This window comes from Vulpes vulpes, chromosome 13 (genome assembly GCF_048418805.1).
Source record: "Vulpes vulpes isolate BD-2025 chromosome 13, VulVul3, whole genome shotgun sequence".
NCBI lineage: Eukaryota > Metazoa > Chordata > Mammalia > Carnivora > Canidae > Vulpes > Vulpes vulpes.
In genome coordinates, this window is record NC_132792.1 from 137,601,145 (window position 1) to 137,628,587 (window position 27,443).

A 27,443-nucleotide genomic window follows, 5' to 3' on the forward strand; every position below is an offset into this window, starting at 1 on the left:
AGAAGGCCCACTGAGCGTGCAGGTACTTCATCTCTGGGTTTTGAGGATAAAGGGACTCACATGTTTTGGTGGCAGCAGAGAGAACCTCTATTTCAAGTCACATGGTAGAGAGGACAAAAGTGGTTGAATGCTTGGGCTGCCCAGCACGAAGCATTTCACAAGAGCCAGCCTAACCCAAATGCCTCTACGGAGTACAAGACAGGAAGGTGTCAGGGGGGGCCTTCTGCAACATTTGCCTGAGACGCCCAAAGATCAATTTTAGTGACTCCCATTGACCTGTGCTTCTCTGCCTTGGTTCTCTTCACCCTCGTAATGATGCACTTGATGTCTCCCTTTCCCTGTAAAATGCCAGGTTCTGTGATGAAGAATGAGCTTGTCTGACTCACTGGCATACCCTTGGCACTGCACATTGTGTGGGAAATACAGCAGATACGCACTCAATACATTTCATCGCTAATTGTCTGGATGGTGATAGAGAGGATGAGAACCATTACTACTAACAACATGTTTAGAATTTGCATTTTTTTTTTTTTTTTTTTTTTTAGTTAGGATGACAGGCTATAAGCCTATCTGGCATCTGACCATTTAGACTGGTACTGTCCCCATCCCATGAGTCCAACCAGATCATTTGAATTCTCAGAAGACACACAGTAACATCCACACACCTGACACTTACTAACAGCTTTGTTTATTATTTAGTTGATTATTCCATGTTTTTGTTTTTATACTCGTAGAATAATTCTCTTTGAAACAATACTGTTACACCTGAAATTGGTCACATTATATCTGTTCTTCCTTCTATGGTCAGAAAGTGGGGTTTCTTCACGCTCAGTTTTTTTTTAATAGAACATTTGAGTATCAAGAAGTGTGCTTAACTAAAAATAACAAATGGACCAAACTGTGGAAAATAGTCACATACTCAGTTAAAGGTCTAATGCTATTCCGGGGAGGTCACATATGTTCAAGAGGAAACACCGTGGTCTTGTGGGGAGCCCAGAGCTGGGTGCATGTGGTGGGTATAAGTGACTCCCTAAGACCTGTTTGGCAGCTTGGAGGTTTGAGGTTTAATACTGGTCTAGTACTGTCACCTTTTTTAGTCAGGATAGGTCCCTCCAGGCAAGCTCTGGGAACTGTCATCAGGGTGTGACCAATGGTGTCTTCCCAGGGCCAAATCCTGCAGTTAAATCCTCAAAGGAACTTAAAACACTGACTCCTGCCTCACTCATATTGGCCTTACTTGAAAAGTAAGTACTGACAGTCCACGGGACCCAGCCATAGAGGCTGTGTGTATAGTATGTGTGTACCGTGTTACAGTGTATGTGTATGTAGTGTGTGTATAATGCATGTGTGTATAGTGTGTACAGTGTGTGTATATAATGTGTGTGTGATGTAGGTGTACAGTGTAGGTTGCTGTGTGCATAGTGAATGTGGATATGTGTGTGCAATGTGTATGTGTATGTTGTGTGTGTACAACGTGTGTATAGTGTGTATATGTATGTATGTGTATAATGTGTGTGTTGTGTATAATGCAGGTGTGTGCATGCAGGCACATGTGCCATGAGGGGACACAGGGGACAGGCAGGGAGGAAGAGAGTCATGGAGAAGGAAAGGATGAAGGAGGAAGGGTGGGCCCGGAGAAGAAAGAGATAAAATGGATGAAAAGCTGGAGGGGCTTGGGGGACAGAGAGGAGACTGGGAGAGAATGAGCCTCCTTTATGTTAATAAAAGGGAAGGAGGGGATGAAGAAGGGTGACCCTGACGCCACTCTCTGTCCTCGCTCTGCAGGAGAGGGCAGGAAGGCAGCACAGCCTCCCTCTGTGCACCATGGAGCAGGTGTTCTGGGCAGATCTGAAAACGGGGGCGGCGGGGCCAAGACAGCAGCAGCATAGACCGTGCTTCCCTCGGCCTGGCCCGCTGCCTGGGCTCCTGCTGCCTGTGGCAGGGCCTCTACGCTGCCGGTCAGGGATGTCCCTTTAGGCCTTTTACCCGAGGCCCTGCACTCACCGCGGTGGGAAGGCCGAGGTCTCTGTGGGCTTTCGCTCTGGAAGTGGAGGCATTTCGGAGGCAGGTCCATTCCAGAATGCCAGATGAATCTTCCAGGCTGTCTATGGAAAGGAGCAGGGAGGGGAGCCAGGCGACCTGGACTTGCAGTCTTCCCCAGGCTCTGCTCCCTGGCCCCTGGGGGGGCTGCTCACCCATCAGACCTGGCAGTCCCAAAGGGTGCTCTAGCTGTGGGGATAGGGATGTACTGTGGGCACCTCTGTCCAAGGCGGGCCTGGCGCAGGGACAGCTGCCTAGCCAGGTCCCTGTGGAGCTCAGAGATGGGACAGCGGCATGCTACAGGCACACTGGCATAGGCTCGAGGCAGATAACTCCAGAGTCCAACAGCCTGAATTCGTATTGAGGCCCAGATGGGGGTAGAGGAGGCATTTGGGCAAGCTGTGTGACCGCTCCTTGCCTCAGGTTCCCCATCACTGAAGTGGAGCCAAGAATAGCACTTCCTTGGTGGCGGGGGTGCGGGGGTGCTGTTGTGAGGACTGTCATGGGTGACCTGTGAAGTGCTCAGAGTAGCGTCTGGTACATGTGATCTGTCATGACTGTTTAGAACATAATCAATATAGTTCAATATAGATCCTGCCTCTCTTTCCTGACCTTTCTCTCGTGCTGCCAAACGAGGAGCCCTGGTCAAAGGCAGGGTGGCTGAGAGTGTGTGTTCAGTCCTCTGAGGTGTGTGAGGACAGCTAAGGCCGTTGCTGGGCCACATGGCCCTCAGAGCTCTTGTGGGAAGGCTGGGCTTCCTATCAGCTGGGCCACCACTTACAGCCATGGCAATGGCACTGGGATGGTGGGCGGAAGCAAGGGCCCAGACCCTACTTGTGGTCAGGGGGCTTGCCCACACAGAACCTCTGCTACTTCTGGCAGCTAGACGGGAGGTGAAAACAGAGGCATTCTCCTGTGGATGGCCATCCAGAGAAAGGATGTGCAAAACTAGCAACATAATTAAGCAAATTTAGCAAGGGAGAAATGGACACTAGTGTTTTGTGATCAGTAATAGCTTTAGTTCACTGAAACACTGACACGGAGGTCTCATATCAGCTCCTCCTGGACCGGAGGAGGCATCGGCCAAGCCTTCACTGTCCAGGGTGAGTGATGTGGGCACTAAAGAGAATCCAGGAATGCCATGTACACTGGTGGTCTGGAGAACATCATCTTGAGGCACGGGAGTTTTTAGAACAATCAACTCTACTTCTTTTCTAGAATGTGACTGCTAACTCCCTAGTTTCCCAGTAGACTGTTTTGAAGGTGCATCTGACAGGTAGAGTTTTGTTGCCTCCTAAAGATATCATACTGTTTGGAGGAGAGGCAGAGATCTGCCAGAGGGAGATTTCATCCCAATCCTGTCTTAAAATGGGTGAGGACCTAAAAATCCCAAAGGCCAGCTGGGACCCATATCCGAGGCTTGGTTCATCTGTGAGGTGTGAATTGAGCAACAGAAAGGCCTGGGGGTAGCCATGAGGCCTAACAGAGGTCACCCTCCCAATTTTCCCGTGGTCATCTTTCTCTGTGAGCAGAGCTTAGGCTCCCAGAGTGAGATGCTTCCTGAGGAATGCTTGAGGCTGGGGCCTGAGGCCAGTCTGGTGGCTTTCTGACCTCATTTCTGTCCCCAGTTGTAAGGGACTCAGTTGAGCCCAGGATGCCTCAACCTGATAGACCTTTCATGGGAAGCATGAGAGAACTCTTGAGCATTGTGATGAATCTCTTGGGGAGAAAAAAAATGAAACAAATCAACTGTCAAACAAGCCCCCAAATAATCCCCTAAAGAGAAATGGCACTGCATGAGGCTGCTGGTTGGCAGGTCTACTGATCATGCAGATGGAGAATGTCATACCAAAGAAGTTCTACAGGGAGCGAGGGTCAATTTCTCCCTGGTTTAGATATTGTCTCTCCCTGGTTTAGAGGTTTTAATGTTCCATTAAAAAATATTAAAAATCCACAGACCAACCCAGATGTTCCTCTCCTCTCTTCCTGCTTCCTTTTGGCAGCCACCGTCTGGCATCATGGCGCTAGATATCTTTGCTGTCCCCATAGTCGTTGTAAGGGACGCTCAGGGTCTGCTCCTCGCATGTCTTCCTGAGGTCTCGGTTGAGCTCTGACCAGTCCAGTCCGTAGGGCTTGATCTCGCTGTAGCGGCAGCCCAGGTACTTAAGGGAGCCACGTCGCAAGCTTATCTTGGGTTCCTGGAGGAGGCCATTGCACCAACTGCTGAGATCCCCCAACTGGGAAAGGATGAGGCCAGCTTTCCTATGGATTGAGCATGGAGGACATTGACATTAGCAAGAAGAGAAGGCGGGCAAACAGGCACTGTTAGAGTGAGACTCTAAACTCCCCGAGGGCGCAGTCTGGTGTGCCCTGCTTCCTGTTCTATCATGGGCACTCAGAACAGAGGGTCTTCCATAAATATCTGTCAAGCAAATGGATGGTTGGATGGATGGATGGATGGATGGATGGATGGGCAGATGGATGGATAGAAGAATAGGCTGGCTGTGCAAAGTGGGACAGGCATGGAAATGAAGGAAAGAAACAAAATGCCATAAGGAAAAATAAAGAAAAGAACTCATATTTTAGTGGGAATGGATGCCCTTTTAAAATCAAAGAGTTGGCAGTTTTGAAAGACAAATCAAATCCATTTTCTTTACAGCCAGCAATTTACCATCATTAAATGACAAATAACGTGTTTGAGTGAATATTTCCCTTCTCAAGGCTATTTTAGAACAACTAAGCAGAAACAGCTGATATATTGAACTTTGGAGGGTATCAAATGTAACTAATTCTGCCCGTGTGGATGGAGTGTCGGTGAAAAGGGTGAGGACAGCATGCCCTCCCTGCACGCTGACGCGGGGCCGCTCCTGGGGGGACGTGCAGACTCTTGGAGGCACACGTGACCTCACTGGCCTCCAGGTGAGCTCCGGCTCCACTCGGCCTTCACCTCTGGAAAGCCAGGAGGCCAAGGCTGCTGAGACCTGATCAAGAGGAGGGGGAGAGGAGGGCCATCGCGGGCCTCCAGGGAGAAAAAAGGAGCAGTGGAGAGCGAGGTCGCTCCGAGTTTGCACACGCTGGGGCCTGCACGAGAGCCCGATGGCCTCGGACTGTCACTGCAATCGTCTTGCTGGGTGCACAGCCTTGTCACCCGTGCCCACTTCTGGTGTCAGAGGCAGGGACACTGTCAGCCAGCCTGGCGGGCTCTGGTGCTGGGCCCTTAGGAGGAGTTGGTGGAGCAGTGTACCCCCTACTCGGCTGTGTTCCTCTTGTTCTTCAAACCCATAAGCGCCCTGAGACCCACAGAGTGTCTCTTCTTTGAAGGAGCCCTGGGGAGGTTGTAAAATGCCATTCTGAGAAGCTCAGTGAACAGCATCCTTGTGCCATTTATCAGCTGCGAGGATAGCTTCTCATGTGAAGAACCAACTCTTTCCTAATTCAATCAACATTTCTTTCCAGAAAATGGAAATTGCTGCACTCGGCTGAGAATGACCTTTTAAAGAACAATAAGCACATTCGTTTCATTCCTCCCCTTCCGTCTGGCCATGACCACCCGGAGGGGTGACCTCATTGCATTCCTGAGAGGACGTGCTGAGAGGCGCAGGGATGATGCTGGAGGAAAGGTGTGGAACTTCAGCAGCAGCTTCCACGGGCTGAAAGAGGGTGAGGTCAGGGGAGGGCAGTCGCATTTTCTCCCAGTCCAATGGTATGTCACAGGAAGTCAAACACTCACCCTGCTCCCGTCCCCCACCCCCAGTATCTCATGCAGCTGGCCCCTCCTCTGCCTGTTGGCCTCTGCGGTTTGGCCACGCAGGCTTCCAAAAGTCGTCAGCAACAGGGACTTTGGTGGCCCTTCCTCCTAATTTATCCCACTGCATGTCATGAGTGTTGACAAATTCTTGGAAGGTGAAGGGAGAGGGAGTGAAGGGCGGATGAGGGCAGCATGTGCATCATCCTCAAACAAGGACACCGGAAAAGAAAGAATTCCATTAGCCCATGGACATTTTGTGGCTGCTTTCATAGCTCACTTTTATTTGTTTGTTTGCCTGTTTTAATAATAATTAATTTGGGGTTACCCTTGATCATCCCCCAGCCTGTGGACTGCTTCTTTCTTAGCAGCAACACAACCAATGTTGTTCTCAAAGTATTTCAACCCTCAAGTCCATCAGGAGGCCTCCATGAAATTAGGGGGATGGATATAACTGAACTGAGGGGGGTCGTTTCTGCCTGCCTGAGGGGAATCCATAGCCCACAGACTCTCTTCTGCTCACTCTCAGGACCAGCTCCAAAGTGGGTTGATGCTTCTTGACCCTTTCCTGTGGTTCTCCCTGAGATCCATGACACTGGAAAGTAAAACTTGACTTCCAGAAGCTAATGAAATTACACACTGTCTTCTAATATACAGCCTAGAAAAACCACCATCACACATGAAAGGGCCTCCAGGGAGGAGACTCTGGGAAGAGAATGTCAAGTCAGCAGCCTGCCTTACTTTACAGGGGGATCCACACTTCTTCCCCTGCTCACTTTCTTTATTAACCAATTTTCCTTCTGACTCTTGAGTTACAAGAGAGAAATTTTAAAAGCGATCCTAATGCCCTTGGAAATCAAGATGATATATGCAATGTTAGTGCTATTCAAATTGTGACATTTATGTTCCCTAACCAAGAACTGTATATATATACTCAATAAATGTCAGAAGGAGGGAGGCAAGGGAAGAGGGGCAGCAGGGAGCAGGGAACAGGGAGAGAGGAGAGCGAGGCGGGAAGGGAGCTGGGGCGGGGGGAGAGGCAGAGAGAGGGGATAATATTAGGCATTAAGTAATAATGAGGACAGGAGTAATACAATATAGGGCACAGAGGACATATCTTAATAGGTACCTACTTTTTAAGACGGGGTTTGCTTTTCCCTGAAACTGAGACAAAACAAATGCTAAGTCCCTTATATATTTCCTGCTATGTTTTCATCCATAGCTATGGCATCTGTTTGCCCGAGGACTACCAACCTTTATAAACTGCAGGAAATAATTTATAGAATGCAGAAAGATTCTTCCTAAACTTATACTTGAAATCACTGTATTTTGGGAGATAATCCTAAACTTCGTCTTTTTTCAACAGTAAGAGAATAAGAGGGAATGTCCTGAACAACGGTCTTCTTGGAGAGGTCATCAGAGCCTCACTGATCCTGGGTCTCCCACCAGTTTGATCAGAGTTCAGATGGATGGGACAGCTTTGGGGTGATACTTTCATGCAGCCTGTTGGCAGGAGGGTAAGAATTCTTTAAGTGCCAGAGAATTCCATTTTGTTGATTCTCCATTTTCTTTCCTTCTTTCTAAAAATAGTGCTTGTATTCCCCCCCTTTTTTTCTTTATGAATTTCTAAATAATTCAAGAATATATAGGCACCAACATTCCATGTGAAAAGTTTCTTTCTCTGAGTCTATCTGAAAATTCCAAAATTTCCCCCGAAATCTGTTCTTCTCGGAGCAGGAGTATATAGCCATGATGAATGGAACAAAATGAATTTGGTGTCTGTACACATTCTTCGTGCCTCTCCTTCCAAGAATGCTGTGTTGTAGAACCAAAAATCAGTAGGCACTGAGTATTGAAAAGCTGTAGCCTCAGGGCCAGGGGACACTGGCAAACACTATACTGTCCTTACTTCGGCCAAGGTAGATGTCAAGGTGGGTCTTGCCACCACCATGTTGTCTTTCAAAAGGATGTGCACTTCAGCTGAAAATATGTCTGTATAGTGCATATTGTATATGCAAAGCTCATTCACAATAAATATTTTTGGATAATCTCTTCAATAAAATTCCTAATTTCCTCTCACAAGAGACTAGGCCTCCAGCTCCTACCATTTTTTAGAGTTTAGAATGCTGTGTCAGCATGATAAAGAGGTGGGTAAAACAGGTCAAGGGCAAAGACTTTTTTCAGAGTTCAGGAAATGTATTCATGACTTCCCTACTTAAATACAGCTTATCCAAAACTAATCTATATGAGCTGAGCTGTGTAAAAGCATAGGGCTTACTTCTTGAAGCACCTAAGCTCACCGGGAAATCTTTGTGAATTCATGGTGCAGCATTATAGTGGAGGAGGTACAGGATTTCAAAGAACTGAGGTCTTTAAAAGAAGCAATGGAGTTTCTTGGTTACCTGGGACCTAATTCATCCTCACACCTCCAGGTGAATTCTCCAAAACTCTCATAGTGCTGGTTATAATGGTAGAGGACTCGATGCAGGGTGGGGGAACCCAGATCCAGGAGGGTGTTATAGGCCGTCTGTTGCTCCTTCCCACTGGTATAGCCATTGAAGAGATTGTAGATCTTGTCTGCTATTTCTGAAGGGGGCAGAAAAGGCAAATAAACAACATTTTAAATACACGTATGTATACACGCAACGTATATGTGTGTATATGTATGTTGATGTGTGTATATATATGTATTTACATGTATGTGTGTGTGTGTGTGTGTGTGTGTGTGTGTGTGTGTGATGTTCCTTAAAGTATCATGAACTGGCAGCCTGGAGACTGTGGTTTGAGTAATTCACTTTATTTCAGCCCCATCGCTTGTGGTTTTCTTTTCTATAAAACAAAAACCTTCAAATAGAATATCTCTGAGGTCAACTTCAGTTATAATATTCTTTGTCTCTACCCATGTTTCCTGAAAATACAGTGCCTGGGGCAAAAAAATCTCAGATTCATCCTTTATTGCAAGTGCAATCCCGGGAAGGCTGGAGGGAGGACAGAGGAAATGAGGTGAGAAACGAGGCTGAGTGAATGTAGGGAGTGTGCTGAGGAGCAGGTGGTATGTTTTGCAGGAGGGGAAGCTACTGGATTCCCCCACCAGTGCATCCAGAGGGAGAATGGCAGACTTTATCCTCAGCTCCCATCTCTGACTGCTTGGTGGGGACTTTTCATGTCGGCCGTCATGGGGCATTAGCTCCTCTGCACTTCCAGGTTATATATGCTTGGGTACCAAGTGGGTCCTGCAAAAACACAGGGAAGCCCTGGGCAGCAAGGGCCAGAAATTTGGCTCAGAGATGAAGTGAAGGACTGTCAGGTGATGTCTGAGCAACATGAAGAACAGGGAGTGGCCACAGTCCCAAAAGCCACCTGGCCCCATGACTGCAGGAGTGCAGAGCCTTTACTAGGGCTGCCCAAACCAGATGTGAAGACAAGCTTGCAGATTTGTGGTAGCACAGAAGCTGAATCCAGTACATCTTGCAACTCCAAATGAGTAATCTTTCAGTTTAATTTATAACTCTTATATTTCTCCTCCAAGGCATACATTGCTAAGACTGAACTTGGTGATGTGGCAAAGTGGCAATGAATTTGTATAGCCTTGGCATTTTTTCCTATGGAGCTTGAAGCACTTTATCATTAAATGTTTTCATATTAAACCTGTCAGAAAGGAGATTTGTTCACATTTCCTTCCTCAACAGCTGGGAACTGAGATCTGGAGAGCAGAACGTTGTCTCCAATCCAGTGTTAAATCTGGGGATGAAGAAACTAAGTCTATTGGTTTCTAAGCCAGAGCTTTGCCCACTAGACCCCCTGTTAGCCAAAAGGCATGGCAACCTGATTCCCTGTCACAATTCCAAGCAAGTTCAGGGCTCTTGGTAATGATAAAGTCATTGTTGAAGGGGTTTTCTGGGTCGGAATGAAGAAAATTTCCACCTCTACTCTGTCTAGACCTTGCAATGATTTCTGTGCTTTTCTATCTTGCCCATTGCCTATGAGGACAGGAGCCAGACCTTACTTCTTCTATGTTCTCAGTGGCTAGCATAGGGCCAAACAACATAGTAGATTTAAAAAAAAATGTTAGTTAAATGAATCTTTAATTCATGATCTTTCCAGGGATAACTCTCCATCCCAAGCTATATCAGTCCTTTAGCAACCAAACTCTTGTAGCCAGCACCTTAACTACATTATAAATAACTTCAGCCTTGAAATTCATTTAGATTTTCAGGATTTTAAAATTCTTAGGTTGTTAAAAAGGAATCAAGAGATAAAGTGGACAGTGCCGTAGAACATGAAGATACTCAGTTACTTATTAATGGCTTAATAATTGGCAAGAACCTTACATATATGAACTCCAGTCCTCAAACCAATGCTGCAAGATGGAAAAGAATGTCCCTATCCTATAGACGAGGACGTTCAGAGAGAGACCAGGTCACCTACCTGTATAGCCAGTGTGAGTTGGAGTCAAGATCGAAAACCATGTCTATCTTCCATCGCTCTTTTTTTAAAAATATTTGATTTATTTATTCATGAGAGACAGAGAGAGAGAGAGAGAGAGAGAGAGAGAGAGAGGCAGACATAGGCAGAGGGAGAAGCAGGATGTGGGACTTGTTCCCAGGTCTCCGGGATCAGGCCCTGGACTGAAGGCGGCGCTAAACCGCTGAGCCACCTGGCCTACCCTCCATCGCTCTTTAGTACCAATGCTCAGGGGATGGTAGTGTTTTGCCAATTTAAGATACAAGAGGCAGAGTCTTGGGAGATGCAAATCTGGAGTAACTGTTTCTCGCAGAGGACTTGTCCTAAATTGGCCCATAGATGATGCCAAGTAAGAGGGAGTCCTGGTAACTATGCAGGGGCCTCGTTGTTTCTGGAGTCAGAAGCTGGGGAACTAATCTAAGAGCTGTGTTGTTTTCAGTGGGAGGAGGGGAACATGTACTGAGAGATAAAAGACCAGGGGAGTAAAGACGTGGGTTATCAGATCAGAGCCCAGATAGGAAATTCTGGGATTCCTTACCCCCCCCGCCCCAGTCTTTTTTGTTGATACCTCTCTGTTCTTATTTCTAGTGTGGGAAGTAGCATCCCAGACCCCAGGCCCTGGTTATAACCATCACCATAGAGGAGTGAAGACCGCTGAGAAGGTGTTTTCTGGTGTATTTACTAATCTCATAACGCTGTTGTAATATCTAGTAATATCTAGCTAGAGCCAAGGCTGATGCTTCCCACTGGCAGCAGCACATGTGTCTGTGACCAGGTGGGAAAGGCCTGGGTGCCACCGTAAATCTCCTAAAACCAAGATAATCTAACTCCAGGGTGTGCTTATAAGCCTGTATCAGTAAATGGGATGCTACATTCAGAAGGATATATGCTGGGTTCCTAGTGCATGAGTATTTCTGGTTCTTCCTATTTCCACTGAAAAAATGTAGAGATATCATTTCATTAGCTTTCACAGCATCTCAAGAAGTCACTAACTCAAAGAATGGAACAGGATACAAGGTATTTTTAGTTTTCATTTTACCCAGTTTTCAGCTTCACAGAAGTGTTGGGCTACCCAAAATAGGGATCTGTCTTCCCTGTCTTTAAAATACATGACAGGAATAGTGAAAATGTAAATGGAGGGATGGCAGGGAGTCTACAGGCGTAGCTTCATTACAGAAAAGGGAAGCTGAATTATTAGTTATTAGAAAGGAACCAGTACCTCTCAGGCAGCAGAATAAACCAACAGGGTGGGCACTGAAGCCCTCAGACCCAGAGGTATGGTCAAGAACCCGCACCATGGCGTCATATGAAGGTGGGCTCCACCACACTAGCTGTGTGGCTTTGGGCAGTTACTTAACCTCTCTGGGTCTTAGTTTCCTTTCCTGTTCAATGATGGTGAATAATATACACCCTCCAAGATTATTGTGAGACTAAAAGTGATATTAAAGTAAAGCCTTTCTTTAGCACAATGTCTGGACCCAATAAGCATCCATTTATTCATTCACTCAATACAATTTTTCCTGAGCGCTTACCATGAGCTTGACATTTTTCTAGGCCTTTGGGCTACGTCAGGGAGAAACTGACAAAATTCCTCACCTGGAGGCACTTACAGTCTAGGGGTAGGAGGCATTTCAGCAAGCAATATACATCACCAGTAAAATACTGGTCTGTAAGGAGGTGAGAGAAAGGCAGGCAGGAGAAGGGAGCATGGGAGTGTTGTGCAGGGCACTGGGACTTTAAACAGGGTGGCCGTGATGGTATCATTGAAAAGAAGACCCTGGGGCCAAAAGCTGGAAGAGGGGAGGAGATGAGCTGCAGGGCTATGTGGGGAAGAGCACGCCAGAGAGAAGCAAGGCCAGCAGAGAGCTCCCGGCCTATGGGCAGCACATTTGAAAAGAGCAAATAAGCCACAGAATTTGGAGTAAGATGAGTTGAGAGGCGAGCCAGACAACAGGAGATGTTCATTATTATTATTATTATTATTATTATTATTATTTATGACAATGATGAATTATTACTGGTTCTCCACGAGATCATGCTTTCCCCAATGCCAAGAGAGAGACCTTGAAACACAGGAGTCCAAGAGACCGGGCAGATAGTCTGATTTGAATAAGAAGAGTGACTCTTGGGGCAGATGTGAGCTTTTCTATGCCCCAGCAGCAGCTGCCCTTTCTACTATGAAATTAAGAATCCTGGAAGGTATCTACGCCTTCTAAAGGCTTTGATGCTATGACAAAAGCTTCCCCCAAACGGAAGTCCTAAGTCAGCATTTTCATCAGTGCTGGGACAGGGCTGAAACCTCAGTGTGTCCCCAACTGAAGTAACTGACCACAGAATTCCCTATGAAAACCTGAGGGCAATGAATCCCACCTGGCTTCTCTCCTTGTCACTCTTGGCGCTGTCCACACAGTGAGGTCACTCCCCACCCGACCCCGACTCTGCCCACCCCTTTCCCAGGCAGCCCCTCCCCAGGCTGCTCTGTGCTGCCTTCACACCCAGGACTCTCAGCCTCGGGAATCAAACGTGATTCTCCACGTGGAAGGCCTGTGAAAGCACGGATTGTTGGCTTGCTCCAGAGTTCCTGATCCAGTAGATCTCAGGTGGAACCTGAGAATTTGTCTAACATGTTCCAATGCTGGTCTGGATCACACTTTGAGAGCCACTGCTCTACGCTAATTCTTCTCTCAAGACTTTCCTTGCTTCCTCTGGGACCAGCAACATAGCAAACAACTCTCCCTTTTTACCCTTGACCTTTGCAAACACTCTTCCTTTTCTCCGTGTTCCTGTGTTGGCCGACACCTGCCTGCAGCGTTTGCCCACACAGAGGAATCCTCCCATGCCCCAGGCTCTCAGCCCCTCAGGACCTCCTGCAAGCAGTTCACTGTCTTTCTATATAAGTGGAAAAGTCCTGTTGCCTTAAAAACTCACCTGCCTCTTCCTATTTTCCTCTGCTCGCTTCCTGACCATTCTTCATCCATGGAAAATTCTGGCATCTGGTTCATCTTCTCCACTTTATTTCTTATCACCATTTTGAGTCACTTCACTGTCCACATGAAAGACCCCTTTAAGACTAGGGGACACCCTGCCGCCCACTGCAACAGCCGCCAAGAGTCAATCATCACGTCTGAGACCTTCTCCAGCTTTGAAATGGTAAATATCCGTATTACATACCATGAACACAGCCTCCTTTCAAGCCTCCTGTACTTCTTCCTGCCATCAGATCTATCCTTCAGCCCCCACGTCTTCTAGCTCCACCTCCAGGCATCAGCTCTCTATAGACATCCTTCTCTACCTGACATAATCCACACCGCCCATGGCCTGGGCCCTCACCCAACTTCCTCCATCATTTGCCTCTTCTCTGTCTTCATATAGGATGTTGGGGTCTGCCGGGGGATAGTCACAAGCCATTGAACTGGGTGGTTCTGCTTGGGCTGCCTTGGGGGTGACTTCTTTCTCTCCTGCTCCAAGGCATCAACGAATCCTTTTGGTTCTACCAGAAAAATAATTTAGAACCAGACCACTTCTCACCACCTCTCTCATGAGCATCCTCTCACCTCTGCCACTGCCATAGCCTTGGCTCCCCACTTCCATCTCAGATCTGTTCCTTGGAGTCCAGGCTCACAGCACAGCTGATGAATGATCCTGTGAAATGCTAAGCTCATCTTGTACCTCTTCTGCTTGAAGTGCTCCAGGGCTTCCCTTCTTCATCCCACGTGGAATCCCCATCCCTGTACTGGGGTCCCACATGATCCGCCCCATGGCCCTTGGGAGCTCCTCTTCACCTTCTCTCCTCCCCATCCCTCTCCACCACAGGGACTTCCTTTCTCACCTTCAAACACACCAGGCCTCTCTGTCTTGCTGCTTCTCTATCTGGAATGATCTTCTCCCCAGGTATCTGAATGTCTGCCTCCTTTACTCTCTTCCCAGTTAAGACTCTGCCCTCTGCACTATGTATCCCATTTCCCTGCTGCTCAGTCTCCATAACACACATCACCACCTGAAATATTTGTTTTACTGTCTTCTGGAGTTTGTCACCTTTACTGAAACCCGAAACTGGAAGGTAGGGGTTTTGTCCCCTAATACCTAGACCATGTATTTAGTTGGGGCTTAACATATGTTGTATGATTTGACGCATTTATGGAATCTCATTACACAATTGTTGAAACTAAATTCTGAGTCTAATTATGGCTCTTTCTGTAGAATCTTATCCCAGGGCTCAACAAACGGCAAAGGAAGGAAGGGACAAGAACTTATGTTTGGCATCAGGAAAGAAAGATGGATGTGGGGGGAGTGATGGATGAGAGCTAGCCTTCATTTAGTGAAGCTTCACAGGGAACTCTCACAACGCCATGCCCCAGCCTGGAGACGAGGCTGGTCTGAGCACTGACGCTAGCTTGTTCTCCCCGGGGAAGGGTGCTTTCAGTAGAACACTGGTAGAAACTCACTTGCTCAGTGGCTTTGGTGTCACGATGTAGTAAAATTCTTCACAGGAAGTATCTGGTTTAGGAAAAGTGTTCATATAAGGAATAGTCTGACTTCCTGCTGGATAATTAGGAGCTGAGGTCATGTTCTGGGTCACTTAAGAGCTAATTCCCGTTTGTTATTAGGTTTAAACTCAGACCCCAGTGAGTTATATTTATGATCACCATCTGGGTTTGAAGGAGGCAAAGCATCTGGTTTTTCGGCAGAGCTGCTAGAACTATATTAATTTGTGAGGATCCCCTCACATAGTCCGCCTCATTAATCTGCATGTTTGCCCGTCCAGGACTCCCTCCTGGCTGAAGAGTGAAAGCACCTGCGGATGCTACCTCATTCTCTCAGCATTAAATTGACTTTCCTGCTCTGCTGGGATTTCAGACACTCTTCTTTGTTGGGGAGCCCACGTGGGCAGAAGCACATCATGATGCACGTTGGGGGCTGGAATTAACCCAAAGGGGGTAATTTCTCTGTAGAGAAATAGAATAGTGGCCTGTCCCAGGCAGGCTACTCTATGTTGGTCACTCATTACTCCAGAGCCGCTGCCTGTCCATCCATTTCTGCAGGTAGCACGGTGCCGCAAATCTACCTGCTAATCATCTCCCTGATGCCCCATCAGCCGGCTGCTTATGTAGCAAGCAAGTCCAAGATGCCCACTGCCACCGACAAGGACATAAGCAGATTGTCCAAAACAGAAATAGCTGGGGCACCTTCTCATCACCTGCTCCTCTCTGGCATGGAGTAGGGAATCAACAGATGATGACAGGAGGGTGCCCCTGGGCCTCTCCAGACAGCCTCTCATCCGAGGGTTTTCAAGCCCACACTCTGCTTTCATCATCAAGGGATTTCGAGACCTTCAAAAGTCATTTGGTCTATACCCTATAAGCCAGACAGCACTCACTCTGGAGAGAAGCACATCTGTCTTACAATAAAGGTCTCCATTCCACTGGAATATCCCAGTGGATTCTAACAATCCTGGAAGGGAGAATTATTATTATTATTTTTTTGCTACCTGACTTGAACACTCTTTTTTTTTCTTTCTTTTAAATGTATGTCTTTTCTTCATTCAGAGACAAAGAAAGGGTGTCACTCTTTTACACAATGACCTTCTAAATATCAATTTAACATTGTAGGCAAAATGCAAATTAATGTCAAATAATGAGTCTGAATGGTGACTCCGTTCAACACTCACTTTATAATCCTGGTCAGCTGTTCACTCGGCTCTGAATCTCAATTTCTGCATCTGCAAAATGGGGGCAGTATTCTATCCACTCAGTAAATCCTTATTGGGTCTACTAGAAAGTAGACTCTGTCTGGTTAAGGGCAGCGTTTTCAAATTAACAGAGACACTGATGCTGGAATTCTACGCTGAGCCGGTTTTAATAAGGGAAATACTGTGGCTGAATAGATCACTGGCACCCTTGAATCACCTCATTTATGGCCCCTAACCCCGGTTCTATCAGGTTGACCATGAAGGCCACAATCTTAGAATGTATATTCCCTAGCATTTACTGAACAGTTACTATGGGATGGGCACTTAAAAAGAAATACTTCAATTACATTCACTCATTTAATTCTTACTAGAATCAGGTAGGGCACTATTATTCCTTCTCCCATTTTACAGAGTGGTAAACTGAGGCATGAGGTGAAGTAAGCTGCTCAAGTACATAGCAGAGCAGGAATCTGAAGCTGGATGGTCTGACTCCAGAGCCTAAGTTTATCTGTGACCTGTCAGTCACCACGCTGCCTTCCTTCTAAGTGCTAGGGACAGTACAGTGAGTAAATCGAACCAGACTCTGCTCTCCTGGAGCTCGCTGTCCAGTGAGGTAGATATTGGACACATGGTTACAATAACAGATGAATGTTCTGAAGGAAAGTAACATGATACTGTGAGGACATCTAGCAGTGGCCTGAGACCTCTTGACTGTACAAAGGAAGGGACACTTGACCCCAATTCTGTAGGCTGAGAGGAACTGATCAGTTAATCAGGAGTGGGGGTAAAGGGCATTTGAGGTAGTGAGACAGGCATATGCAAAGGGCCAGTAGGACTGGGAATGGTGAGGAGGGCCTGAGAGAGGCAGTGAGGCTGAAACGAAGAGATCGATGGGGAGAGTGAACAAGAAGAGGCTGGAAAAGTGGGTGAGGGTCACATCATTTAGGTCATAATGTGAAGGTTAAGTATTTTAGTCTTTGTCACAAGAACGGCAATCCATTAAAGAGTTTTAAGTAGGGGACTTAACATGATCAGATTCCAGAGTTGAAAATAACAGTGCCATGCATGTTAAAGGAGGCGCTAAATGTGGGAATCCTTCCAGAAGCTGTAAAGTGCTACAGCATCAGTGATTTTAAGTAACGTAGGTCCTGATGACTCTTCCCCCTGTTGACATGTACTAGAATCAGGTAGGGCACTATTATTCCTGGTCACTATTATTCCTGAGAGCATGGTCAACATGCTTTTGCATTGCCACGCATACCCCTTGAGTACTATGGGCTTGCACCCCTCATGGTCAGCCCAATACACCTGGAGTCAGGAGCCAGGTAAAAGGCGACCTGAGGGGCCAGCAATCAGCTTGGCCACACCATTTCCCTTCCTGAAATTTGCACAGCCTGAGTTCCCAGCATCAGCCAGATGTTTCTGTTCATGGGCAAATCAGCCCCATTCCCCTGGAGACCCAGCAGTGGTTGGTGGGAGCACCGTACTTGGTGTGAGAGCCCTGCAGAGGGGGTGCCTGGGACAGCTGCATCCTGGCCGTGGAGGGCATGTAACGAGCTTCAGAGCAGAGGACACTATCAAGACATACCAGGGGGCATCGTGAGGAAAGGAGCTCCAGCTGCTGTTTATGCAACAGATGTTGACGGAAGACAAACTTCTGAAGTGACAAGGACCGAAGAGGGACAATTCTTTACCAAGAAACTGGTCCTCAGTAACTTGGAAATACAGAATTAAGCATTTGGGCACCTGGGGCACCTGGGTGGCTCAGTGGTTGAGCATCTGCCTTTGGCTCGGGGCCTGATCCTGGAGTCCCGGGATCGAGTCCCGCATTGGGCTCTCTTGGGGGGGTGGTGCTGCTTCTCCCTCTGCCTATGTCTCTGCCTCTCTCTCTTTGTGTCTCTCATGAATAAATAAATACAACCTTAAAAAAAAAAAGGATTTGGGCACATCTTCGGTAGGGAGGGATATAGTAATGAATATCAAATCTGTAGCCCTTTCTACGTTTTAATTCAAAATAACTTTTCTGACGTACGCACACACATATGAAGAGGGTAAGTGACCTGATCAGAATCCTGAGGGCAGAGGTCACAAGTGCTCCACCATGAAGCTCAGTGCCTGGTGTGTTACCGCGTGTGGCAGGGGCTTTCGTCAGTGAGTCCTCCCAGCCCCCTGACTCACAGACTGTGTGAAATGATGGGGTAGGGTGAGGATCTCCACCAGAGGCAGAGGTAGAGGAGTATCCCCGACACGTGCCACTCCGGGGCTGGGTCTTGAGTTTTCCTTGCTTCCCGCTGAAACCCAGCTTGTTCTGATTCCCTTGCTCCTGCTTTCATCAAGGCGAGGGGAAGTCCCTGGGACATCCCTTTGCAGACTCTGCTGGCCTCAGTGTCACTTACCTTGGGCTTTGACATCATCCACCACAGGGCAAGGGGTCTTCACGATGACATCACTGGGCCTGGAGCGCCGTCCGGTGTTGTCGACTCCCCACAGTGTGAACCTGGCAGAGGGGGTGGGGGGGCGTCATTAGCAGAGAGAAGCTGAGGCCCTGGCTGCAGCCACGCTGTGCTGGGGCTGATCTGCCCCTGGCCACTCTTGCAACTTTCCGAGTGCTTGCTGCCACCACTCGGGTCATAACGTGTGCAGCCTGGAGCCTCTCACAGCTTTCTGGTGGGTCCTGGGCTGTAACCTGATATCTCTGGTGGCAAGCATCAGAGCACAGAGCAGTGGTTCTCAAAATGGGGTCCTCAGACAGGCAGTATCAGCATCACCTGGGTACTTGGTAGCAATGAAAATTCTCAGGCCCATCCCCAGACCTACCGAACCTGAAACTCTAGAGGTGTTCTAATAAGCCTTCTAGGTGAGTCTGATGCCACTTGCACCCTGATAGCACCTGAGCCGAGGGAAGGAGTACGGATCTGTAGCAACTTGGGTCAGAAGTTTGGGTTGGGTCTCACGCCCCACTCCCGGCCATGTGGAGTTACAGCTAACTCCTCTGAGCTCTCTTCTCCCTTATCTGTGACACGGGATGATCATAAACCATTTGCAGGTCACTGTGAAGCTGAAATGAGATACTCATGTACAGAAAGACCTAGTTCAGTACCTGGAACCCAATAAAACATACTGATTCTGTTCTGTCCTGCTTTGTGCTCAGCTGACATATTGACACAGAGGACTGAGGGCCATGTTCTCCTTGAAAGTCAGAGACCTGGGTATGTTGGCAAATCGAACTTAAACAAAAACGAATGTAAAAAAAGAAAAAGTCAGAGGCCAAAGAGCCTGCCTTGAGGGGTCCTGACTTGCCTGTGGCCGGGGGCTTTGCTTCCCACATGCAGCTTGTTCCAGGACCAGGAGCCCCGAGACGGAATGCTATGCCACCCCTGCCATTGAGAGGAGCCCTCCCGGGAGGAGGATAAAGACCTGGCTTTTGCACATGGCATGTGCCCTTGGGTGACGGAGCTGGATGGAGGGAAAGACAGAATTCCAGGTTCTGCTACTCACAGAGGAATTTGACGATAACCATGCAATAATCTCCAGCCCGGTGCCCCGGGGACTCTAAGAACTCTAAGGACTCTAAGACTCTACAGAAAATCACTACTGCTGCTTCTCTTGTCCCTGTCTCTCTTATGGTATGGCCACGGGAGGCTGCATTTATTGGCAAGTCTGGATTTTTTTTCCTTGTGGCAGAGCTCCAGGGAGGAAGACAGATGTCAGCAAGAGAGGTGCCCAGAGATGAAGTGGCCAGGGTCAGTGTTGGCTAAGCCTCAGACCGGCGGCTTGAATGAGATAGAAAAGACTCGGAAATTGCCTTGTGAGTCTCTGTTAGCAGAGAAAAGTGCATCTACAATTCCCTCCCCGTGGAGAAGGCCAGAGGAGGCTGGGTCCAAAGATCTGTGCACCGCCATCCCACCCCCTGGCATCCCCAGTCCTCAAGCTGCAATCTCAGGCACCTCCTACAGGCAGGCGGCCTCCCACAGGAACTGAGAATGTGATGGCCTGCCTGGGGGCAGGGCTAGGACCACACCTGGGGACACCACAGGACTGCCTGGCCTCTTGGCTGTCAGTCAAGGCAGGGCCAGTGCTGGGCTTGCCCTCCTACCTACACAAGGTGGCTCAGTCCAATCCACTGGCCTCTGCTCCTTAGTTCAGATTGACCTTCTTGCCTGGTACTAACCCTCCCTCCCACCCGTGACCTTGGTCCAAATTCCACCCCCTGCTACTTTCCTCTCCCACCACCTCTCTCCTCCTAGGTCTGAGTGGGCTCTGTAGCATAGCAGCCCCACACAGCTTCCCAGGGGCTGCCTGGACCCCTGGCAGTGGCAGCCCTCGAAGTGTCTTATTATCTGGCACATTCGCACACCTGAGCAGCCTGTACTGTTTCTAGAACTGTGATGGAGGCCACCAAACCTGAACCTGGGGCATCCGATCCACCTGTCTGGACCCTGCTTTGCTTCTGAGATCCGTCCTACAACCCAGGTCTCAGCTCAGGTCTAACTCCCTCCTCTGCCCACCTACTCCAGGCTGTCTGCAGCTTAGGTTCTCAGGAACGGGCCCAGGGGCACCCAGGGCAGGCCGCACACCTGCGCATGCAGTCTGGGATTCTCACGCATGGGCCAAGTTCCCCCTCCCACACCCGTGCCCCCTCCAAGAAGCTGGAGTGCTGGGGGAGCGTCCAAGGATGGCCACTGTCCTGCAAGCCTTGCTGAGCCTGCCCCCGGGGTCTGAGTGAGCCCCCTTCTCTCACAGGAGACCCTGATGTGGAGGAAGTCTGTCTCCCCGCTCAGAGGCGGGCCACTTGACCTTTGTTGCAGACCATGTCCTGACTCTGCTTCCGGCAGGCAGTTCTCATCAGAGTCGGGAGACAGCAAGCCCTGTTCTCTCCTGGGCCCCACCCCAGGCACAGAGCTGCTAGCTGGCCAGCCCCGTGCCCCATCTCACCCCTGGTTCTCTTCCTTCACTCCTCCCCTGCCACATGTCGGAGCCCCGCTCAGGTGCCCCTGCACCCCTGCGCCCCTGAGCCCCCGCCCTGGGCTGAGAGTCGGCCTGCCTGGTGGCCTATGCCCTGTGAGATGGCTCTGCCTCACTTTTCCTCTCCACCTTCCAGAAGGCTCCTGAGCACAGCCAGGACTGGAACCTCATGTGATGCTGCCTACCTGTATGTCTAACATCCCCTGCCCTAGACAGTCTGTGGCCGGGTTCCAGCCACTACATTAGCAGAGTCCCTGGTCTGTGACGAGAAATGTTCTAAGAGTCAGGCACCAAACTGGCTATCAGAGGGACCCTCTGCCCCAGGGCCTGGGACGGGATGAGCCGTCCCCACACCCCAGTTGCTCGCACCCCTCTGGACCCCTCTGGACCCTCCTCACTGTAAGCTCCCCACTAACTCTATCGGATCATGAGCTGGCACGAAAACGCCGGTACTTAAGTGAATTCTTGCAGTACTCTGATGGGGCAATTAGTACAAAATGTAGGGTCCTGAGCCCTTGGTACCTTGAGTAGCAAAGCAAGGTATCAGGAAAGAAAATGCTTCCCATAACCTTCTAAGTAGAGATGCTGCTTATCCTAAGGGCCATTCCTTGGTGGGCTGGCTCTGTAGGTCCTGGAGGGACGCTGATGGCAGCCAGCTGACTTTTACTATAAAAACCCAGGGAGCACTTTACATACTTCCACGGGGAAAGAGGCATGTGCCATCCCTTCCAGAAGGGCTGCTCCGTTCCTTGTCAGCATTATAGTTTCCACCATCGAGCACTGGTAGGACAGCAAGAAGGCTAGCTGCAATGACTGGGCGGAAGAGACGAGGCCTACCCCTAAGCTGGAGGGCTAATGTGGAAGGACATTTAATGCTAGCTCGAGGCTTCTGGGCCCTTTCCACTGACACCTGGCTGGGTTGTTCAGCCTGTTGTTAGAGTCTGTGGGATGACACCTATATGGTGTGTGTATGTGGGTGGGGTGGGGTGGTGAGAGTGTGTAGGGTGTGTGTGTGTGTGTGTGTGTGGGTGTGAGGGAGTGTGTGGGTGTGAAAGTGTGTGGGGTGTGTGGGTATGTGAGTGTGTGTGTGTGTGTGAGGGAGTGTGTGGGTGTGAAAGTGTGTGGGTATGTGAGAGTGTGTGTGTGAGAGTATGTGCATGGGATGTGAGAGAGCATGTGGGTGTGAGTGTGTGAGGGTGGGTGGGTGAGTGTGTGTGAGAGTATGCGCATGGGGTGTGAGAGAGCATGTGGGGTGTGAGTGTGTGAGAGTGTGTGTGTGTGGGGGGGGTGGGTGAGTGTGTGTGAGAGTATGTGCATGGGGTGTGAGAGAGCATGTGGGGTGTGAGTGTGTGAGTGTGTGTGTGTGTGGAGGGGTGGATGAGAGAGAGTGGGTGGGTGAGAGAGTGTGTGTGCGGGGGGGGGTGAGAGAGTGTGGGTGGGTGAGAGTGTGTGTGTGAGAGTATGTGCATGGGATGTGAGAGAGCATGTGGGTGTGAGTGTGTGAGTGTGTGTGTGTGTGTGTGGAGGGGTGGATGAGAGAGAGTGGGTGGGTGAGAGAGTGTGTGTGGGGGGGGTGAGAGAGTGTGGGTGGGTGAGAGTGTGTGTGGGGGTAGGTGGGTGAGAGAGTGTGTGGGTGGGTGAGTGTGTGTGAGAGTATGTGCATGGGGTGTGAGAGAGCATGTGGGGTGTGAGTGTGTGAGTGTGTGTGTGTGTGGAGGGGTGGATGAGAGAGAGTGGGTGGGTGAGAGAGTGTGTGTGGGGGGGTGAGAGAGTGTGGGTGGGTGAGAGTGTGTGTGGGGGTAGGTGGGTGAGAGAGTGTGTGGGTGGGTGAGTGTGTGTGAGTATGTGCATGGGGTGTGAGAGAGCATGTGGGGTGTGAGTGTGTGAGTGTGTGTGTGGGGGGGGTGGTGAGAGAGAGTGGGTGGGTGAGAGAGAGTGTGTGTGTGGGGGGTGAGAGAGTGTGGGTGGGTGAGAGTGTGTGTGGGGGTAGGTGGGTGAGAGAGTGTGGGTGGGTGAGTGTGTGTGAGAGTATGTGCATGGGGTGTGAGAGAGCATGTGGGGTGTGAGTGTGTGAGTGTGTGTGTGTGTGGGGGGGTGGTGAGAGAGAGTGGGTGGGTGAGAGTGTGTGTGGGGGTAGGTGGGTGAGTGTGTGGGTGGGTGAGTGTGTGTGAGAGTAAGTGCATGGGGTGTGAGAGAGCATGTGGGGTGTGAGTGTGTGAGTGTGTGTGTGTGTAGAGGGGTGGATGAGAGAGAGTGGGTGGGTGAGAGAGTGGGTGGGTGAGAGAGTGTGTGGGTGGGTGAGTGTGTGTGAGAGTATGTGCATGGGGTGTGAGAGAGCATGTGGGAGTGTGAGTGTGTGTGGGGGGGTGGTGAGAGAGAGTGGGTGGGTGAGGGAGTGTGTGGGTGTGTGTGAGAGAGTGTGAGTGAGAACTGCCCGACGCAGCCTGGCTCTGCTCCTGAAGCTCCATGGAGCACCCTGGGGTGCGGGGCTGACGCGTCCTGGGCTAGGTGTGGCGGTTTCTGCCGGCGGCTCCGGATCCTCGCCCGCTTTCCGAGCTACCCCCAGAGGCAGCTGTTGTGGGCGCAGGCTGTGGCGGGAGGGTGGGCTGCAAGGGGAGTCACCTCCCCACTCTGGCCTCAGCTTCCCCTTCTGTAACCTGAAGACCTGGAACCAGACACACTTCAGGATCCCTTTCAACCGGGGATTCTTAAAGTTCTCGTTCTGCAGACCCGGAATTCTCAGAACAATGTTTTTTAAACGCATTAAAATGCCCAGGCTGCCGGGGTGCCCGCTTTGCCGGGGCGCTTGGGCCTGGGACCGGACCGGGGAAGAGGCGGCCGCGCCCGGGGTGCAAACCCGACTCCGTTCAAGCCACCGCCACACCCGCTGGGCACGCAACCAGCCCGCGATTCTGCGGAAGGGGCTCGGGTGCGGCTGACCTTCGGCTGGCTCAACGCTAAAGTGGGAGCAAAAGCCCAACCTCGCAGGGTCCCCGAGGGTCCCCGAGGGTCCCCGAGAGGCCGGCGCGCAGAGTAAGCCCCCCCCCCCCCCCCCCCCCCCCCCCCAGTGAGCTCTCCACGGTAACGATAAGAAAACCTCCCTGCAGTCCTGCTGACAGCTGCCCGGTGCGTGCCTCGGAAGCAGACGCAGGCGTGAGGCCAGGCGCTTCCGACCGTGAACCCGGGCCCTCCGCGGCCCCAGGCCCCAGGCCCCAGGCCCCAGGCCCCAGGCCCCAGGAGTCAGGCTTGGACCTGCGGGGAGGACCCGCCCTCCCCCACCCCGGCGCTCCGCGGCCCTCTTCGCGTGACCTGCAGCGCCACCTAGTGGAGGCCGCCGGCCCGCGCGTCTCCCTCAGCCCCGCCGGCCGCGCGTCTCCCTCAGCCCCTGACTTCAATCCTCCCCACAGGCCCTTGGTACCAGACCTAAGAGCGCGACCCGGGAACATCACCCAAGACCGCAGAGGGCCAGAAGGCACCAGTCTCAGGCCTTCGATCAGGAAACGTGGCCAAGTCAGGCCAACCTGAGGAGGGTCCCAAGACGGGTGAAGGCGGGCCCCAGGAATTTCCAAATTCCTGCTTACCGTTGTGACGTAGTGACGGGAATTACTGAGCTCTTGTCATAAACGAGAATTCTGGCTTCACGGAGTTTGAGGTATTTTACTGTACTGTCCCTAACCTTTGCTCCTTTTGCCCGCTCCCCTAATAAAGGGCCACAGCTGCCCAAGATTAAGAGAGCAGGTCAGAGTCATCTGCAGGCCAGCTTTCCCCTGTCCTAGTATCCTCCTTTCTGCCTCTGCACTTCCCAGCTCCTCTGGAATATTCCTTATCCTTATGTGTCTTTCTTTTTTAATATTTTATTTATTTATTAATGAGGGACACAGAGGGAGAGAGAGAGGCAGAGACACAGGCAGAGGGACAAGCAGGCTCCTTGCAGGGAGCCCGATGTGGGACTCGATCCCGGGACCCCGGGGTCATGACTGCCCCTGAAGGCAGACACCCAGCCCCTAAGCCAGCCAGGCACCCCTGTCCTTATGTGTCTTACTAGTAGGGCCCCCTTTACATCTCTCCCTCCTAGACGGAGGGTGTTCAGTCTAAGTTCCTCTTGCAATCAAGGCCACTCATATTTCTAGTGCTTTTCACCTTTGAATTCTTTAACTGTGGAAATGCTGAGGATTTATTCTGGCTACTTTGCCTCCATTTTGTGACCTCATCTATAAACTGTAAAATGTTTTTCATACTGATGGGGTCAAAAGGTCCCGGAACTACGTCACCAGGGACTCTGCTTTGGCCTCCCTCAATTTTCCCATCATGACTTAGAGCCCATCAATCGCTGTCCTCCTTTGGTGTCTTTTATGTCGCTGCTTCACAACTATTTTGCTGTTGTTCCAGGAGCACAGGGAGAAATGAGGAAGCGAGCAGGCGCTCCCAGAGAGAAGAGGGCTGTTCCAAGTGCCAGGAGATAGGAGTCCACCGTATTTCCTTTGAAGAAAAATGCTGACCATCTCTACCTCTATAAACTACTTCTAAGTCACTGGTGCTTGCTTTCTAAAGCAGTGTTCTTGCTATTCTACTCCTTTTGCTTAAAAAAAAAAAATTACCCTCCCTGACTTATAGCATTCACTCTATTTTTTTTCCCCCAGAACTACTTTCTTCCAGTCCCTTTTACTCACCATCTGCTTCTGCTTCATTGGACAACTTGCCACTCACCTTCATGCCTCTTTGCTTTTGCCCTTGCTGGCTCCTCCGCCTGCAGTGCCTTTTCCAACATCACTCTACCTACTGAAATTCTACAAGATCCCAGTGAGGTGATGTCCACTCTAGTTAGAATTAACCACTCCTGGGGGACCTGAGTAGCTCAGTGGTTGAGCATCTGCCTTCGGCTCAGGGGGTGATCCTGCGGTCCTGGGATCGAGTCCCGCATCAGGCTCCCCGCAGGGAGTCTGCTTCTCCCTCTGCCTGTGTCTATACCTCCCTCTCTGTGTCTCTCATAAATACATAAATAAAATCTTAAAAGAAAAAGTATTAACCACTCCTTTCTTTTCTCTTCTGCAACATGTTCCTTGTCTTCCATCTAGCTTCTATTTCTTCTTACCTGATGTTAAAGTTAGTTGTTTGTACATTTTTTCTTTTTTTAAATTTTTATTTATTTATGATAGTCACACACACAGAGAGAGAGAGAGGCAGAGACATAGGCAGAGGGAGAAGCAGGCTCCATGCACCGGGAGCCTGGGAGCCCGACATGGGATTCGATCCCGGGTCTCCAGGATCGTGCCCTGGGCCAAAGGCAGGCGCTAAACCACTGCGCCACCCAGGGATCCCTGTTTGTACATTTTCTATCTGAGTTGCAAACTCTCTGAAGGCTGGGGCTCTATTGTCTTTCTCAATCCTCCCTTTCAGTCCCTAGAACATTCTCTATAACACTGATCAGGATAAGACTTGAGAAATTCAAAAGATTTTCCCGAGTTTCTGAAGGGAACTCAGGCAACAAAAAAGGAATATGCTCAGAGCCTTAGGAGGGTCAAGGTATGGAATAGCCAGGCAGGTATGTGTCACTCACATATAGATGGTGTCCGGTTCCAGACATCGGATGATCAGAGAGATGGTGGTGAGCTGCTTGTCTGGCACCTGAGAGGGCATGGCACAAGGAGACTTTGCTCCAGAGATGATGTCGTCCACAAAGCTCAGCACCGTTTCTGCCCAGGGGGAAGGAATGGAAAAGGCCATGAGAAACAGCGCTGGCCAAACAATGAGGAGATGGCATCAGTTCAATGAGAACTTAACATCAGAGCCGCTTCATCTCCAGTCATCTCAAATTCCTGGTAGAGAAAAAAGACCTACAAAGAATTGTCTTCTCTGTTTCATGTTTAATCAATTTAGGGCCATTTGTCCAGAGTGAGTTCAGAAACAACTACAGCAAGATGTACACACCACATCTGTGAGTTCTTTTGTGAAATGTTCTTGGCAAGGGCAGGGAGCAGCTGCTGCGGGCAGTGGTCACTGCCAGCCCTTTGCAGTACCTGTGTGCATCTGGGAAAGGGCCTCGGAGGAAGCAGGAGACAGCTCTCCCTGCCTGAAGGCCGTGCGTACATCTCCCAGCCTCGCTCATCATTTCAGTAGAGCTTATTTACCCTGCATCAGACTGTGGATGCCACCATCCTGTGGCGGACCACACTCATGCGTAGGTTTTAGGGATGATTTATGTTGACCTTTCCCTACATGTAGGCAGCAAAATACTAAGGCATGGAACATTTTTCATGGGGTGTTTCCACTTCTTGAAGACTTCCCTCTTCTAGCTGGACCTGGCAATGCAGAGTTTGCTTTAGGACAAGACATGGGGTAAGCACATCTGTTTGCACATGCTTTTGCCCGGAGGGGGGCTATTAGCAAAGGAATTTTTTTTTTTTTCTGTAATCATGGCAGTGGTTAGCACAGAATTGTTTCCTAATTGTGGGCTAGGATAACTAGTGTACTCTATTGTTGTTTCTTTGTGAGTGTGCCTAGAGGCAATGAAATGGACACCTCTTTAATAAACAAAAAGAA

General features: G+C 49.8%; 1 protein-coding gene across 4 annotated transcripts in view; it reads right to left on the reverse strand.

The window, feature by feature from the left end:
• Window positions 1–668: 668 nt before the first annotated feature.
• Window positions 669–27,443, reverse strand: part of ASTN1 (astrotactin 1) — a 300,822-nt gene continuing 274,047 nt past the window's right edge. For all 4 annotated transcript variants that reach the window (XM_026001246.2, XM_072733094.1, XM_072733093.1 and 1 more), the window contains exons 20-23: window positions 26,461–26,596; window positions 18,335–18,435; window positions 8,188–8,371; window positions 669–4,302 (exon numbers count right to left, since the gene is read on the reverse strand). In XM_026001246.2, coding sequence (XP_025857031.1) covers window positions 4,065–4,302; window positions 8,188–8,371; window positions 18,335–18,435; window positions 26,461–26,596 — 659 coding nt within the window. In that variant the 3' untranslated portion in view covers window positions 669–4,064. The remainder of the gene's footprint in view (window positions 4,303–8,187; window positions 8,372–18,334; window positions 18,436–26,460; window positions 26,597–27,443) is intronic.